Source organism: Gopherus flavomarginatus, chromosome 9 (genome assembly GCF_025201925.1).
Source record: "Gopherus flavomarginatus isolate rGopFla2 chromosome 9, rGopFla2.mat.asm, whole genome shotgun sequence".
Lineage (NCBI taxonomy): Eukaryota > Metazoa > Chordata > Testudines > Testudinidae > Gopherus > Gopherus flavomarginatus.
Window position 1 is genome coordinate 9030507 of NC_066625.1, and position 18745 is coordinate 9049251.

The following is an 18745-nucleotide window of genomic DNA, read 5'->3' on the forward strand; positions in this document are numbered from 1 at the left end:
TGTTCATCCCTGGTGACTGCCAGTAGTGCTATGCTGTACAAACAGGGACTATTGATCAAATTTGAAGTCATTAACTTGCCTGTTTAAATAGATGCTGTCCTATATAATTAGTAGAACGAGAGAGTAATACTGGCTGATACGGCTTTATTCTAAATAAAAGCCTTCTTTTCATAAAGTCTTAATTTGGTGCTATTCAGATGTTTTGCTTGTTTTGTATATTTAGCTTTCACAAGAACTAGGCTTTTAAAAATTATTAAAATAAACAAAATATATTTAAAATAAAGCGAGGATAATAGTTTTGTGACTATAAGTGAAGAATTGTATTGATATGATGTGAGACTGCAAAGCCTTTGTTGCTAATTGTAAAATCATGCTTGGAGGAAATGGTCACCAGGGTTTTCTGTGAGGTAAATGACTGCCAGACAATTTCTTGGGTAGACAAATGAAAATATTTGGGGAAGAATGGCTTATCACTCTCTGGCTCCAGCTGCTTAGAGTATTCTGTCCAAAATGTTTCAACTTGCCTTCTCTGCCCATAGTACCTTGTTTACACACAATTTACCTTTCACCTCTCCTTAGCTGAAAGGAATGAATATCTTAGCAGTTCTGAATTATTATTCTCAAATGGAGAAAAGAGGCAAGATTTAATAGGTGTAAGCTGTTTTTTCAGTGGCTCTGTATCTTTGTGGTATGCCTGTCAGTCTTCTGTATCATCTGTATTTCCTAGATATTGCTTAGCACAACTGAATGTGAAGGTCAGCTATACAAAGTGGTTTTTGATACACATGCTGGATTCCTTGAGTATGTATTATAAATTAGTGCTAGGTATGCATTAGTGTATTGTGAACAGCATTGGAACAGAATAGTGGTAATCTCCTTAATCTGTGTACAGTATGTGCCTGCAGACAGTCTAGTGTTCCTGAGTCACATTGTTGCTAGTCTCTGGAGAGTCTGCAAATTCAGCAGTAGGATGCATGCTTATTGACCCACATTTCCTCAGGCACAGAAATAGTCACGTGTGTCTTCCACACCAGGAAATGCATCTCATTTACTGTTTGGAAACCAGACAAGCATTGATGTACAGTAACTTGGTTCATCAAGCATTTATATGACCCAAACCAAAGTGCTTTCAGGGATTTACCCTTTGTATGACTGATATGTGATTAGATAGACCAGGGGTTCTCAAACGTCATTGCACCGTGACCCCCTTCTGACAACAAAAATTACTACAGGACCCCAGGAGAAAGCACTGAAGCCTGAGCCTGCCCAAGCCCCATCACACTGGGTGGAAGGGGTAAAGCCCAAGCCCCACTGCCTTAGGTCAGGAGGCCAAAGCCCAGAGGCTTCAGCCCCAGGCAGGGAGCCTCTAAACTGAGTCCTGCTGCCCATGGCTGAAGCCCTTGGGCTTGGGTCCTGGGCCCCAGCAAGTCTAAGCCAGCAACACATCAATCGCTGAGATAGACTATAGAGAGTATATGTGTATGCTTCCTTTAATTTTTGTCTAGCAAGAAAACACAGATCTCTGTGTGCACACTACTGCCTTATTCTTACAATAGCCAAGTAAAAAATTGCTTATTTCTAAAGCAGAAGTGTTTTAATTGTTTACCAGACATTAGAAACTTTGATATTAATCTAGTGAAAACGGCATTATATAGGGATATTTCCTACAACAGATTAGCTGCTTTTATATAATAGAGAATAGTGATTTTAATATTAAGATTAATAGACTCTGCAAAAGGATCAGGAATTGGGGGACGAATGAGAAATTTGATTTAAAATAAATACTACAGACAACTTGTTCCATACTTTCTATCATTTTCAGCTCTAAGCAAGAAGGCTTTAGTGGCGATCTTTAGAAAACTATAGATGTCCAAATAGTAATGGGAATAAGAGTTTTTTAAGCTCTTTGTGCTGAACTACAGTAATTTGGACCAATAAATGGAGAGGATGTATAATAGTTTGTGTGTGTATAAATCTCAGAATTTGACAGTTGAAATTTTTTAATGATTCAATTACGAGTAGTAATTTTATTGAGAGACTTCTTGTATTCAAAATCAAAGTTGATGCTAAGAATCTCATGTTGTTTGTCTCATTGCAGAAAATTTCTGTTCATTACCTCCCCAGACTTGAGAAATAAATTTTGCCCTTATGCCAGAACTTCCAAACTTGAGATCCTAAAATCAAACACCTAACTCCATATTTAGGTGCTTAGGTAATAGGTCTGATTTACCAAAAGCAAAACAAAACAAAAAAACCTTGGTGCCTGTAGTTTCTGTTGAAATAAGTGGGAGTTACAAGTGCCCAATGCACTTCTGAAAATCAGAGCAATTACTTAAAAATAGATTTTGTTGTGCAACTTTAGACACTTAAGTTTGGGAAATACAGGCCTTAGTCTTCAGATTTGGCTGTGCCTTTTTATAATCATCTGGGAACGGCTTAAGAAAATTATGCTTTGTTTTCTATATCTGACAGAAATAACGTGGCTATACAGGAGTATTAATAAAAACCAAAATTGATAAATAGATGTTTGACCACTAATCTGATACTTTAGGTGTTCTATCTGATGCCAGTGTATAAAATCGGCGAAGTTTTAGTGGTTAGATCCCTCTCTGTCTAGCTGCAGTGGCAATGTAACTATAGAGCAGTATCACGCTTCCTGGATCCAGTATTAAATGGGGTTTGACTGTGTCTATTGCACAAATGACTAAACTATGTGCAGCCACAGTTGGAAGCGTCCTGGAGGGAACAGTAATATTGGATTTTAAAGCACAGCTTCATTCGTGATGTAGACGTGGTCAAACGTGGATAATGAATGAAAATTACTTTCTCCATTTATAGTACTTTATTTTCCAACAGGAAGGAATCCAAATGGTGTTTAGAATGACTTTTGGGTGTTTATGCTGCAATAATTTAATGTGGCAGGTTCACTTTGCTTGGCTAAGTGTTTTAGAAAGGGAAGGCAGTATATCTGTGCTAAGAAGTTGACCTTTCAGTATCAGCAAGGGTTGAAACTGTTCATCAGGATCTCATGTATAGTAACTAGTTGTGCATCAAAAACTAGGTAATCAATCTAAAATCTTTAGTTTAAAATGTGAATGTCATTAATACCTTGGTACGGTCCTAGGTAAAATCTAAGACTTTATTACTAATCTGGGGGAATTCTTTCTAATGACATATGACACAACTGTCAACTCAAAATAAATATAACAGGAATTCAAGGCCAGCCACTCATATATAATTGTGAAATGAAGTTATACTCATAGGAAATAACTAAAACTATATCCGGTATGTGTATTTTCTCCATATTGAAAACTAACAGTACCCCGTCTAGCTGGTAGTGTCTAAGCAGTATCAGTGCCTTGATGCCAGGCTGTGTGACACTGTACCTGGAAAAAAATATTGTAGGGGCGGGGGAAGGGAAATGCTTTGAAGAACTAGCCAGCACCATGACTTTAGTCTCAGCGTTCCGTGGTGGTATGCAACTTTAGGTTCCTTTTGGATTTTTCAGTGATACTGGATTACCAGTTAGCATCTTCCATCTACTACTGACGGAGAGGCCCCATCCTTTGGATGTGTGGTCAGCCACAGATTTGTTACCCTTGGCTTGACTATGGCAACACATTGTACCAAGGAATGAAAGTAACATTGAATGAAAAAGTTCCAGCTGGTTCAACTAATGGCTGTCCGCCTGCTAAGTAGCCCAGATCAATATGAACACATCACCTTCATCTTTTGGACACTCTTAGCTCCCCATTGAATACTGGCTTTAATGTCGTGATCTTGATATTTATAGCCTTCAATGGCCTGGGGTTTGGTTACCTCAAAAATTGTCCCTCTTGTTGTCATGCTTTTCCAGACAGCTGTATCGGTCAGGAACAATGGAACTGTTAATAACAAGGCTGAAATTTGTGGAAGCAGGGAACAGAGTTGCCTTGGCAGTGGGGCCCATAGCTTTGGAATTCTCTCTATCACAAGGATTGACACAAGTAGTCTTACTACATTTAGATGGAAAAGTAAAAGCCATCTTTTCACCGTAGCTTTCTTAACAAAATATAAATGTGAAAGCAAGCTATATACTCTAGAAAATGGAGGAAAATCCCAGACCACCGGTTGCTTAAGGTACTCTAATATCAAAATGGAGTATTAATACCTGTACACAATAGTAAGTAAAACCAAAATAAATCCTATATATTGAAAAAAGGAGAACATGGAATGTGGACTTCTTGAAAAGTACTGCAGTATGTATTTATTTAGAGGTCGCTCCAGTAGTAATGTCAGATTAATTTAAGAGACTTTATTTTATAATTTTACTTTAAAGAATAACCTTTAGTTCCAATAATTAGTTGCTGTCAGATTAATTGCTAGAGATGAACCAGTAAGCCAGTAGTTTACATGTTTAGACATATTCAAAATCTGGCTTTAACATTTTTGTGTCTGATATTTTACAGAGTGAAGTTTTCTAAATTGATGTCTTGTACTGGAAATCCTTCATTTGAATGGATTTAGTGATTTAAAAGAATTTAGAGAGAAGGGAGTGCTAGGATACTGTGGCTATGATGGTTATAGAAGTGCCTTGGGTAGAATTAGTTGCCATCCAAAGAATTGCTGGTAATTGAAAGTTGGAATATCCCTGTTGGTTCCAGGTCATTAATTGAATCTACAAGAGTGTATGTTGTTTTCAGTCTATTTAAATAGCAGCTATCCTGTGGACTTTCACTTGCTGTTGGGTCAATTTACTCCTCTCTTACTTCATAGTTGTACCTTTTTAGCTGACTTAAGTTTACTCTTTGCTTCTCCCAGTTAAATGTTGTTCTTATAAAAGCTTTTTTCTTTCTGGTGGCTCTTGAATCCATCATCTGAAGTCATGTATAGTGTCAGCTGAAGCCAATTGCTAGCTGCCTTTACACAGTGCATTACATAGCAGCTTTTGTTAGGTCTGCTCAGCTGAGTGCCAAGCTTTGACTGAAGGCATGCCTGTATTTTTACTTTTAAGACAACGTTTCATGCAAGTTGTTTAACTAAAATCTTTCATAGTGATACATTTAAACTCTCTTGGGATGAACTAGCAGTTTGCATAGTTTACAGCTTACACAGGGTTTAACTGCATACATTTTTAAAATAACATTGTTTGTTTTTAAGCTCTTGCAAACATTCCTGTTGAGCATTTGATGAAAACCAGACACTTATCTGTACCAAAAAAAGAGTATTGTCCATAAAAATTCCAGATAGGCTTATTTTCATTTAAATTCTTTTGCTTTTGTATCTTATGTTGAATTAGTACCCTGATTTTTTGTTGTCTTATTCCATGTATTTGAAAAATAAAATTTAACTTCACGTAATTGATTTTTTAAATATATATGGAATTCTGAATCATGTCCTTGTCACTTTTAATATGATCTTTAAGTAAACTAAATAGCATCTAAAATTGGAAGCAGTCGTTGGAGATTAATATAGTCTATGTGAAGGGCTATAAATCCCAAGCATTGTTTGGCTGAAATACAAAATGCTTTTTTATGAAGATTTCAGGATTGAAATGGCAAAAAAAAATGCTTGCCATTTGGATGGATGTTTCAGAGCTTTGGCCATTTGGGAATAATATATGTCACTGTTGGGCTGTTGCCTTGTTATATTTAAATAAACTTTCTCAACAGCTTCAATGCAGAGGCTTCCGCTTTCTACTGCAGGACACTTGAAGCCTATGACCAATCAGGTTTTTGCTATCTCTTTACTGATGAAAAAATTATTTGGTGTTTAACTGTGTGTGTGGGGAAACAGGGTCAAAGATAATATTTGGTTAATAAGTATAATGGCTAACCATGTTTTGCCCTTGCCAGAGTTATATAAGCTGGTATGTGGTTCTCTTTCTGTCACCATTTCAAATGTGTTTTGCTCTGTGGACAATAGTGTCCCATCCGCCTCTTCCCTCCCCCCTCCCCTCCCAAAAAATTGGTCTATTTAATCAGTTTGGCTGATCCTCCCTCCTCTTAGCTCTAAGTATAGTAAGACATCCTAAAGTATATAGTGTATTGTGTTGCTGGAGCCACTCAGCATTTGTGTGTTTTTTGGGTAGTTTATCTCCTACTGAGGCAGTATGGGATATAGGCGTCCAAGTTTTCCCAGTATACGAAGGGACAAAGAAAGATGTTTCTTTGTAAGGACTCTCAAACTTGGTTGACACATGGATATTTGTTTAACAAAAAAAAGCAGCTGTGTGAAAATGACTTGACCCTTGTCATTTGTGTTTCACAAATTGATCACAAAATCATAATTATACTAGTAGAGTGGCTGGCTGAGCCCTTCGCTTTCAAAAGGGAGAACAGAGAGCGCATCTGGTAAAAGAGCAAGATCCAAAATGGTCCATTTTATAACTAATATGTAGGTTTTCAGGAGACCATTATATATTTGAATTAGCATCCAAATGATCTGCAACACACACATTTTATAAAAATATGTATTTTTAAAGACAATCAAATGTCTCAAAAATGGAAGAGCTTTCAAACTTGTGAAAGAGGAGGTTGAATATTATCCTAAATTCATTGAACCAGTAAATAGCTATCTAAATTATTTGAGTATTCTGTAAACACTTTCCTGCTAAATATGTACAAAGCAATTCCAAAGTAATTTTGGAGGAAAGCTTTTTGGATATTCACTTGGGGTTCTTCTCCTATTTCTCATGTCCTTAGAAAGTCCATTTATGTCCTGCATGAATTTCACTGTACAGTTTTGCTTGAAATCATTCATAAGTGGATACGTAGTTTAGTTTCAGGCAAGAGTTTGTATTTGTGGAAGGTTTGAGTTCTTGGAAAATTCTGGGGGGGGTAGGAGGGAGGATGTCCAGGCTCCCATCTATATATTAACTAATTAAGAATGTTTTTTCCTAAATATTCTTGTGGGTTTGATGTTTTAGGAAATGAACACTGTCTGCAGTTGGCAGCCCTTTTGTTTAGGTGGTTCTGTACTCCGCCAAAAATCTTAAATAATTTGAATGAATACTGATAGCATTAACAGATGGGTAATTAAAGCACATTCATATAACATACCTAACTGACTATCTCCATAATTTTTAAAAGAAACCAAATAGTCCTGCCTTCCTAATATTAAAAGTTAGTACAAATTGATAAATGGTCTTTGCATCATTTGTTAGCATTGTTCCTTTGTACTCGACACACGTACAGGATCCCAATGTCATTTCAAGATGTAGCTTCAGTCTTTTCATAAAAAGGAAAGAACTAAGTTTAAAAGGTGAACCGAAAGACAATTTTAATAGCTAAAATCAATACCTATATTGTGTTCAGATCTCAAATTTTATATTGAATTAACCATTCACTGTCACACCTCTGGTATTTGTAAAAATCAAATGCATATTGGTGAAGTTATGATTAAAGATGCTGTTGTCAGGTGCTTGCTTTTTGGAATATTCTATCTTTTTTTGCTGTTCTGCAAAGGCTTGCAGTAGAGTATAATGTTAAGATATGGGGCAAGAGTCAGAACTCCTGAGTTTGATTGCCAGCTCTACCTCAGAGTTGCTGTCTGTGCTTGGTATTTTCATGTTTAAGAATTTTTTCAGTGCTTGGATAACTGAAACAGCTAATTTTAAAACTTCATCATGACTTTATTTCTCAAAGATTTTGATGTTATTTGAAGCAAACATGCAGCACATAATTTTCAACACTTCACCTTCCAACAAAATTTTAGTTGTATGGCAATGATGGGGAGCTCTGCACATCAATATCTGTTTCAGAGTGTGATCAGATATGTGCGAACCATTCAGATAAACATTGCTGTTCAACAGAGTATCTCTTTTTTTTTTAATGGAATGGAAATGAATATGTTATGGTTTAAGAAATAAAACTCACAAGAAATCGAAAATTGTGTTTACCACAGCAACTGTAACTTGGATGCATTGCTTCTACATTAGGGCATAAAATTAACAGTGTAAACAGAAATATGCTGCATATATGAAAGGGAATATTGTTACAGCTCTTGTTTGAATTGTAGCTTTGAATTTCTTGATTTTTGTTTAAATTCTCGTCTATAAAATTGTGTTTAGGATTTTTGCACTTTATTTTCTGAATTTTGTCCCCTGTATATACTTAACTTTTTTTTTTCTTACCAGTCTCTCAGTTGTCCACTTCTCAAAATACATATTGTATCCAGACTGTGACGGAATACAATGGGGGTAATGAGAGCATAATGTATTCTCAAATAGTTGAAAGCTAATTTGTGGGTGTTTCATAAAGAATTCACTCAATCAGATTTGTTGGAAACATTTTGTTAGAAAAGAGGGAAGAAAAATTTGACTTATTTTGTTTTCAGTTTTGTTGTGGTTCTGGTGGATGCAGTGGGAATATGTGGCTGTATTCCCTGAAATGTCAAGGGAGGCAGTGTAGTCCAGTGAATATGGCACTGAACTGGGAATTGGGAGATCTGAGGACAGTTCCCTGCTCTGCCATTTACCCATCTGTAAAATCAGATTACTGATAAGTGCTTTGAGATCTGTGGCTGAAAGTTGCTATTAAGATCTAAATTGTCTTAATTTATTTTGTGAGGCTGGGAGGCTGTTAAGTGGTGGGGGGAACATATAGGTAAGAAGGTGACTGAATAAGGGTAGGAATTGAACATAGTGGCTAAACAAGTGCGGCTGGTGAACGGGGAACCAAAGGAAACTCCTACTTTCAAAAACTGATCTGCTTCCAGGAGCGGGAGTGGTGGCTGCCCTAACAAGGCATTTCTAACTTCTTGAATTTCTGTTACAGAATAAGTGGGAGTGGGAGGGTTCTTGGCGCAGAGGTGGAGGGGAGGACACAGAGTGAGAGTGGCTATGTTGTGTTGGGGGCACAGGAGGATGCTTGGTTAAGTGATATACTAGTTAAAATTTTAGGGGCATTTAAAGAAATACTTACGTTAATAGATAAGGGTTGGATCGGGCACTAATTGTGGGTGGGGAGAGGGGTAAGATGGGGAAGTTAATATTGAAAAAAAAATTCCATACCTGCTAATATCTCCTGATAAAATTAAATTTGCATATGTTCAAATAAATAAAATTGATTTAATTCAACACCAATTAATCTTCCCCTCTCCCACATAATTAATTCTAGAACTCTTTCACATGCCCCCCCCAATTTATTCTCTTCCCCATTTCCGTAATTCACCACATATGCACAAAGGCTCAATTCTGTTCCCCTGCACACGTTAGTCTCTCAATTCCTTCTATAAATCCCTGCACAATTCTACTCAGAACTCTAATATCAGTTCTCGCGAATCAGCCTCGCCCCACCAGTTAGCCCTATATTTTTTCCTTTTTGTGTGTGTGTATGTTATGACAGTAAAGGTTAAAATATTTCCAAAAGTTTGAAAAGCTAGCCAACCCTTCCACATACACAGGATGTACAGATGCAGATTTTAACAACATTTATTGCTGGTCACTGCCATAGTGTTTTGGTTTTTTAATATCGGGAAGTCAAGAGACAATATATGGTTCCATTTGTGGTAACGTCAGGTTGAAATTAACATAAATGGAGAGAATACTCCTATTTGCAAGTTCTTTTTATGATTAAGTAGGACCAACCTGTTAGTATTCTTTTCCAACTAGTTTTTTAATGCACTTTTAATTGCTAGCTATCGCTTCATAAAAATGCTCACACTTGCCCCTGGTGTGTTCGAAGAATCTCTCTTCAGAGGTGCCTGCTGTTTGTAGATGGATATGTAGTGAGTTTCAACCCAGAAAAAAAACACTTTGAACCCTACTGCAGCCCACGTAAAAGGGCTGCATAAAAAGACCTAAATAGCTTAAATCTAGTAACTCTTCCTTTGGCAGTTAAGAGAAAACTTCATAGGAATGTAAAGGATCATGTATTGATTCAGTCCTGTAGCCCAGTTGAGTTCTAGCTTTAGTTAAGGTGGAGTGAAATGTAAGGATATGGTTTGTATTTCCACTGAAGCCTGTTCTTTGCTGACTAGCAAACTGTGTCGGCATTATAATACTATTCTCTATCATTAATGCAGGTCAGTCATGTGATGTTTGCAAAATATTCTGATTAGTTATTGCATGGACATCTGTACAGGTTTTCAGTTTGCCTCTGTTCTCTAGGTTTTAAATATCAGACTCCAAGTATCTGATTTCTGAAAAGTTAAATACACACAACCCTCTTAAATCTTTCAGAACCTAAAGTGCAAAGTTGAATCTGAATTTAAAAAAAAAAAATTCAGAAATTCACTTATAATTATGATCAAAATAACAAAACAAAAATAAAGGAGGAGAATAGAATGGATGCCTTGGACTTTGTAGTAACAATTTAACTTCAAATTGCAAATATAATGGTGTATTTTGGTACAATAATGTGGTTAGTCTTAGAAACTCTGTTTTTATACATGTAGTGCCTTCAGCAATATTCATTTTCTATTAAACTATTTCTCCTTCCATACCCCATCAAACATAAATGATTGCCAACCTGGAAAAAAAACCACTTAGATTCTTCATGTGTTGCCTAGTGGTGGGAAATCAAAACAGACATTTGTCTGCGGTGAAGTCTCTCTTAAGGGCTTGCACACAGAATAGGAACAGCAAGCAGAATCATTCTCAGAGGCAGTACAGGGAGGGTTGCTGATGGTGTTCAGAATATTTTCCACAGAAAATACACTGAACCACTTGGATGAGCAGGGATTTCATTTGACAGATTCGTCTAAGGTTTTTAATCTTGTGCCGCTGCACTGTGGGATTTAATGCCGCATGTGTTGGGTTGCTGCTGTCTAATTTTTAACACTTAAAATACTTTGTCCTTTTATTCTGCCCTCTCAGAAAACTTGTTCTCCCCCCCCCCTGCATTTTAGCTTTGAATAACAGAACACACTGCTGTTTGTAGTTATGTTTAAACTGCCTTTTTAAGGGTAGAAAAACAGCAATTTGGAAAATAGCCCTTAAGACAGAACTTATAAATAGTATAGCATTCGTTTGTGCTATTACATCGTAGTGGCAAAAAAATTCTCCTTCATAAATAGATCGCCACTGATTCCTGTGTTTGCAAGTTGCATACCATGTGAACTCTGGAGGCACTAGTGGAGGTATCACTGTTATAATTATTTCTGTGTCTTGGGCCAGTCTACATTGGGAGTGTTTTGCTGGTATAGCTATACTGGCAAAGTGCTCCTAGTGTTGATGCAGCATGTACCGGCAAAAGCACAGTTTTGCCAGTATAACTGTGTACACTAGAGGCTTTTATTGTTGCATTTATGTTGGTCAGAGCTCATACCTGTCTCACCCCTGACTAGGGTGACCAGATGTCCTGATTTTATTGGGACAGTCCTGATTTTTGGGTCTTTTTCCTATATGGTCCTATTTACCCCCCAGCCCGTCCCGATTTTTCACACTTTCTGTCTGGTTGCTCTACCCCTGAACAACATAGCTATGCCAGCAAAAGCTTATAGTGTATACCTGATCTCAGATACACTGAGGGCTTGTCTACACATAGTGCTGCTGTAACACTTAGTGAAGACGCTACCTACACCAGTGGGAGAGTTTCTCCCATTGGTATAGGTATTCCGTTTCTCCAAGAGGTGGTAACTGTGTTGACGGGAAAAGCCCTCCTATCAACAGAGCACTGTCTACATCAGAATCTCAGCTGGTATACCTCTGTTGCTCAGGGTAGTAGATTTTCCACACCCCCTGAACAGCGTAGTTATACCATAAGTTTGTAATGTAGAGCACATCTAAATGTAAACTACATTGCAGCTGGATGTCCTTGTGTGGTATACTGTAACATTCATTATAACATGTCAGTTATTTTGCATCTAGGACTTCCTGTTTCCCCACCTTTACTTCTCTCTTCCCATAAGGAAACTTTCAAAGTAGTCATTTATAAATAAGAATTAAAAAACTTGAGCACTAAAATCTTTAATGTTTTTAATAGAAATGTCCTGTTAAAGCTTCTATTCTGTGCTAACTAACTTTACCTATGATTAGGGAGGGAAAGTCAAGACTGGTGTCAGATGTGTAAATATTTTCAAGTCAAAATCTTTACTGCACCCTTATGTCCACCAATCTGGATTAATGCCTGTGACTGAGAATGAGGAGAGTTAAACACCTCTTGGAATGCAGTAATTGAAAGTGCATTTCCACAAACAAAGATAATCAGCTGTAATACCTGATGAAAGCACAGAGATGACCAAAACATAGCTCTGCAGACCTCTTAAAATGAGACCGCCCCTCTTTCTGCACAGGAAGAGGTGACTGTTCTCAGAGGACTTGTCTTCACTGCAAAGTAAACTCAAGTAATTTAAGTGTTGCTCCTAATTGGAATCCCATCCACACGCATGCAGCCCTGACTTGAGTGCAGTTCTCCTTTTAACTCAAGTCGGACGGCCTGAGAAGGTGTATAGGTTAAAACTCAAGTGAACACAACCTGTCAATTTCTAACACAACCACTCTGTAGTCTGGATACAGACTAGATGCTCTGGTGTGCATCTAGTCGTGCAGTATTTTCCCACAATTTCTTCCATGTGTCCAGAAAGGATGGACAAGTTCTCCTACAATTCAGTGGCAAAGAATTCAGAGTACCTCTGCTTACCGCAATGCTAAGAACTGTGGTATCTGCCCCCAGATAACTTAGAGCCACACAAGAGAGTATAACTGGGTCTTCTGATTTTTCGGTAAAAATTGACAAATACCGATAAAACACCGCCAGTGTGCTAACTTATTGTGCACTGTTTGGCTTATGTAGACCCTTCTGGTGCACGCTAAAGGTTCCATAGTGTGCTTTAACATAATGCTGGAGTAAGTGACTTCTGGGTATTCTTCTGGCTCAGTCAGTCTGTTTCTTCACTTCAGCAGGTGGGTATTGTAGTTTTAAGAATACTTGATAGAGATCTTGTAGGTGTTGGAGAACACTTCAGCCTCCCTGGTCACTCAGTTACAGACTTAAAAGTCGCAATTCTCCAACAAAAAAACTTCAAAAACAGACTCCAATGAGAAACTGCAGAATTGGAATCAATTTGCAAACTGGACACCATTAAATTAGGCTTGAATAAAGACTGGGAGTGGACGGGTCATTACACAGAGTGAAAACTATTTCCCCGTGCTAATTTTTCCCCTATTGTTACTCACACCTTCTTGTCAGCTGTTGGAAATTGGCCATCCTGATTATCACTACAAAAGTTATTTTTTCTCCTGCTGATAATAGCCCACCTTAATTGATTAGTCTCGTTATAGTTGGTATGGCAACACCCATTTTTTTATGCTGTGTGTGTGTGTGTGTGTGTGTGTGTGTGTGTGTGTGTGTATCCTCTTGCTGTATTTTCCACTGCATGCATCCGATGAAGTGGGTTTTAGACCATGAAAGCTTAAGACCAAATAAATTTTGTTAGTCTCTAAGGTGCTGCAAGTACTCCTCTTTTTGTTGAAACAAGGTGAGGGGAAGCTATTTGGAAGGCATAATGTAAGTGACCAGCATGCCAGGGTTAACACCCCCAATATTTTTGCAGCAGATTCGGTGAGATGTTTGTTTACAAGTGGTATATAGCGCTCTGGCAGTACGATGCCAATGGCTCATCTACCATAGTGCACCCTGCCAGAAGAGTTTCACTGGTGGTAGTGCACTTTAAGAGAAAGTCTTGCATAAACACAGCCTGGAGAAGGAAAGCGTTCTCCTCAATCACCAGCACCACTTCCTGTTGCAATCCCCTATCAAGTGCCTTTGTCACCTGTTTGTTTACTTAGTTTTAGAAATCTGAGGGTTTTTTTTAAGTGAACCCATTGATAGGGCAGTTAAAAGTATTTTTGCTTCAGTGACTTCAGTGCGCAAATAGTGGACTGAAGCCAGGGCACAGCTCAGGGATGCTGGCTACTGAGATTGCTTCATTAAGGTGTTTTTGGAGCACTGACTGTTTTTGTGGCAGGATTTTTGTGTTACTACAGTGAATAATAGCTTTAACTAAAATTGAGGGTTTTACAGACTGCAGTACTAAAATTGGCAGTAATACTCTGCTACAGTAGACCAAAAGCCAGTGGCAAAGATAAAACATTAAACAGAAAATCTAATTTTCCAGGAGTCAGGAACTGCAGTGGCTTTTATTCAGAAGCTCTGCAGAAGGTAGCTGCAAGAAAAACCATAAAACTTGGGTCAGTCTGAAAATATAAATTTAACAATGAGATTGAGTATAGGGCTTTAACTTGTATATTTGGAAATTTTCCTTTACTTCTTCAATAAGCTTTCATATTGATGGTGAGAAGTGGGGTGAGAAGCTGAAGAATTCTATACTTTAAAGGGGTTTTTTAAATTAGAAATTTCAACTAACAGTCTAACATTTCTGACTAATTTTTCCCATATTCACTTTTTTCTGTTTATTTCCTACTTTTTTCTCAAATCAACCCCAGCACTAGAAGAAAATTAAATGTTGCACTGTAAGTGCTCATGTAGTAACTGACTCTGATTCTGTAATTCTATTTTATTTCAAATTGTCATCAGTATTGTTACGAGTACAATACTTCACAGACCTGCAGATTTTTCATTTTTTGGTCAGTGGGGGGAAAAGATTCCTGTGATCTAGCACCAAATTTAAAAAGACACTTATGATATTTGTATTAAAAAAAATTCTTTACCTGTTGCTACAAAGGATGTAAGAATGAATGGTTTGTTTTTGCAGTTCATTCAGGTTGAATAGCAAGCTAGTCTGGACAGTTTCATTTGATTATACATTTATGAATTTAATGCAGTGTTGTTTTTCATCATATTTGCTCTTTGACAGCCTCTTAGTCCACTTCCTGGTTGAAAGCAGATGCTGGTGGCATTGGTCCCAGCGCAGAACTGCTCCCAGGAGGCTGAAAGGGTCTCAGCAGAGGTGTGCCATGATTGTTTGTTTGTTTGTTTTTTTCCCACGCTTTTGTTACAACTATTTCCCAAGTCTACGTTAGCCAAGGTGAAGGTGCCTGTGTCTGACCTCACATTCCTAGGGCTGATTTTATGCAGAATGGGAACCTGTTAGCTGCAGGGTGGGAAAGAGATGAGACATGTTGCTGGGCAGAGTGATGGCATAAGCATTATACAAGCATCCTGCTACTTGTGTCCAGACGGCTCACCCTGATAGAGAGGGGACCTTCTCAACAAGTGGTTAGTGAAACATAAATTGAACGCTGGTATAGCTAGCCTACTTTCTCTTTCTCACACACCTTAAGTAACGCTTAAATTTCTTGACAATATTAATATTTGACAGTCAGTGGTTATACTTCCTAGCCTGATATAGAAGTTTAATGAATATTGGACATCTCCTTGGAACTGAGGCTTAATACTGAAAAGGTCTTATTGTACAGAGAGTTAAGATTGGAGTCTTGAACAGAAGAGGACCTTATAGAAGTGGAGATAGTCACACCAAAGTCTTTCCTTCTCTTATTCCTTTCATTTCTGTGTACTCTGCTATCCTTTTCTGTAGAATTGGGGAGAGCCAAGTAATGTCCAATTTGTGGATCTTCAAGAAGGTCATGGATAATTGAATGCTTTTTTGGCTTTGTTCCCTTGGATGGGGTCTTGTCTTATATCTAGGGCAAAAAGATATTGCATTGGAGACCCCTTGATCGCTATTGCAATGTGTGCTTTTTTTTTTCTTCCTCTTTTCTTATTTTATTATATGTAAAAATACTTTTGCCTACAAGAATTAGATTTGCTGGCAGATTGAGGTAGAGTAAGCTGGGGTTCAGTAGGAGGGTAGGTGCAAAGTTCTAAAAGTTACTGGTACAGAACAGTAACAACTGCTTGAAAAGCTACGACCAACAATCTGAATGGATGGACCTGAGGCAAGAGAAGTCACTTTTGTGTATGTAAATATAAAATGCGCTTTCTGCATTGGGAAGTTGAGCAAAACTGGCACACTTTGAAAGATACTGAATTCGGTCTTTGTCATATTAAACAATTCGTGCCAAAAGTTCATAAAGACCAAGATTCCTTTTATTTTATTTTTCTTGGTATGTGGTCAGCATTGAGATATGAGGGTAAAGGCAGTAGGTGATTAATTCAATTCCCTCCGTACATGAGTGCATGCAGAGACTACGGTGATTCCAAATTTTGAGGGCAAGAAGAAAGCAGTGTTCATATTTAACTTGCTCAGTTTTAAGTTAAGATCAAGATTGAGAAAATTTTTGGTGTCTAATCATTATGGGTGTTGAAGATATTTTTATAAAAGGCTTTTGATAGATTAATCTATTTTTGTTTTGCAGTATTATGTGCCAAGAATCTTGCAAAAAAAGATTTCTTCAGTAAGTATAACTGACAGATTTCTAATACTGAATAAATAGCTTTATGGTATTGTTCTCACAACTTGTATTTTTAAACTATAAATTATTGTCCTAACTCCTATGCATGTCTATTTTTCTGTGCTAGAATTAGAGATAACTTCCACATTTGCCAGTAGCATCAGATTACTATTTAGGTTCATATTACTATATGATGTAGACAGGCAGCTTAGATATAAGACGGGGGCGGGGGGACAATTGTAGTCCTGACTCTACCACTGATGTCACTTACCTCTGTGTCTATGTAAAAGAGGCATAATACTGATCTCAAAAAGGTGGTAACACTTATGTTTGTAGAGCACTCTGAGATTATAAAATACCATACAAGTGCTGGAGCCTAAACCATACCAAGGAGTGCATAGAAATGCATAGATACTAATGAAGGTATTTGTTTAATGAAATACTGTTTTAACTTAAGCAGTGTTTAATGTTTTTTCCCTTTATAGAATTTCAAAATTTGCTTCAGGTTAGAATTATGTTAAGCAAATCTGTGTCCTAAAAAAAATCTGATCCTAGGAATGGAAACTGTATTTAAGTTGCAAAAAGAATTTTAGGATAACTGTAAATTTTCCTTACAAGAATGTTAAAAGCTCTTGACAGAATTGGGATTAAAAAAGGAAAACTGAACAAAAAAAAAATAGTACAAAGGTCAAATTATGGTCATCATGTTATTGGTCCTATATAAAATTACAAAAAGGTAGCTTGCTGAAACTTGTGATAGTTTTTTTTCTTTCAATTGCTGATGCATTAAAAGTGTGTGTGTGTATTTGTATATATATATATTCAATTGTTAATTTGGCACTGTGATTCTAATTGTACCTTTTCTCTCCCCCCACCTCCCCTCCATAGGGCTTCCTGATCCATTTGCAAAAATAGTAGTAGACGGATCAGGTCAGTGCCATTCAACTGACACTGTGAAGAACACATTAGACCCCAAATGGAACCAGCATTATGATCTGTGAGTTACTTATTCTGTAAAACCATTGCATGAATCTATCTGGAAAGTAAAACACAAGTGTAAGCAAGCCACCTTTTCCCCTATCTATTAGCAAGAAGAGCCAGAATTCCCGGAGGAAGCTGGACTTTACAATCACTTGCGGTTCTTAAAATATATTTGAAAGGTTTTCTTTTTCTTTATGGACACTTTTTTAAAAAAAAATTATTTAGGCATGATTTTAAAGCATCTAGGTGTTTCAAACACAGCATGAAAGCTTTGACTCTAAGCTTGGCTAGATTCCTGCATCAAAGTTATTTCCAAACATTCTCCTTGTTGCAGTGATTAAAATTTTTTCAAAATAATAAACACAAATCTAAAAGTAGTAAGTTTGGAACATAATGAATTCATGTGTCACGTAGCTTTTAATGAGGCTGTCTGTAATTAACCAGTGCTATAACATTAACGTGCTGTGCAAAGTTACAACACTCTAATTAATGCTATAGCAGGATTAAGTGTTTCTGTATTTATGATAAAGCGGCAGGACTAAAATATATCAGAATTCAATCTGCATGGAGCAAAGTGAAAATACTGTAGAATAATAAGAAATCAAGCTTAAATTATTCTCTTCTAAATATATATTTTTCTAGATATGTTGGGAAAACAGATTCTATAACCATCAGTGTATGGAATCACAAGAAAATACACAAGAAACAGGGAGCTGGCTTCCTGGGGTGTGTCCGTCTCCTTTCCAATGCCATCAGCAGACTAAAAGATACTGGATGTTAGTATATTTTTTTTTACATGCATCTTAAAAAATGTATTTTGCAAAAGTCCTTGGTGCTATATATTTGAGTTCTGAATATTAACTTTTTTATCTTCAGTTCAATATTTGCTTGGGTTGAGTTTTTTTTAATTCGTTTGCAGACCAGCGTTTGGATCTATGCAAATTAAACCCCACAGATACTGATGCAGTACGAGGCCAAATAGTGGGTAAGAACATTCCTGTCTGTATAAAAAGAAGCAGTCGTAGTTCAAACTTCACAACTCTTTGGATTAAAACAAGATTCAGATGGATGCTAAAAGGGAAAAACTTTTCTCAAAAAAAAAAAATCTTTCAAACCTCATTTCCTGAAGTCACTTATTGTTTCAATCCCCTTTCATGTTCCTTATACTAATATTAATTAGATGTCCTGGTTACTGTAAATGAATAGGGACTAGGTTAGATCATTTGAAATTTGTTTAATCATTATCTAAATTGCTTTCTTGCAACTGATAATTGTAAGGGTAATTGGTATGAATAAGTAGGAATGGAGGATTTTGGTGGTGATTCTAATACAACTACTTAGGGTAGACTTTCTCCATGGAAAACCAATTGTACATGTTTCATGGGGGGAGGGATAGCTCAGTGGTTTGAGCATTGGCCTGCTAAACCCAGGGTTGTGAGTTCAATCCTTGAGGGGGCCATTTAGGGAAGTGGGGATTGGTCCTGCTTTGAGCAGGGGGTTGGACTAGATGATCTCCTGAGGTCTCTT

General features: G+C 37.2%; 1 protein-coding gene across 2 annotated transcripts in view; it reads left to right on the forward strand.

Moving 5' to 3' along the window:
• SMURF1 (SMAD specific E3 ubiquitin protein ligase 1) overlaps window positions 1-18745 on the forward strand; it is a 62764-nt gene that overhangs the window by 18551 nt on the left and 25468 nt on the right. For both annotated transcript variants that reach the window (XM_050966562.1, XM_050966561.1), the window contains exons 2-5: window positions 16202-16240; window positions 17126-17234; window positions 17861-17994; window positions 18138-18203. In XM_050966562.1, the coding sequence (XP_050822519.1) occupies window positions 16202-16240; window positions 17126-17234; window positions 17861-17994; window positions 18138-18203 (348 nt within the window). The remainder of the gene's footprint in view (window positions 1-16201; window positions 16241-17125; window positions 17235-17860; window positions 17995-18137; window positions 18204-18745) is intronic.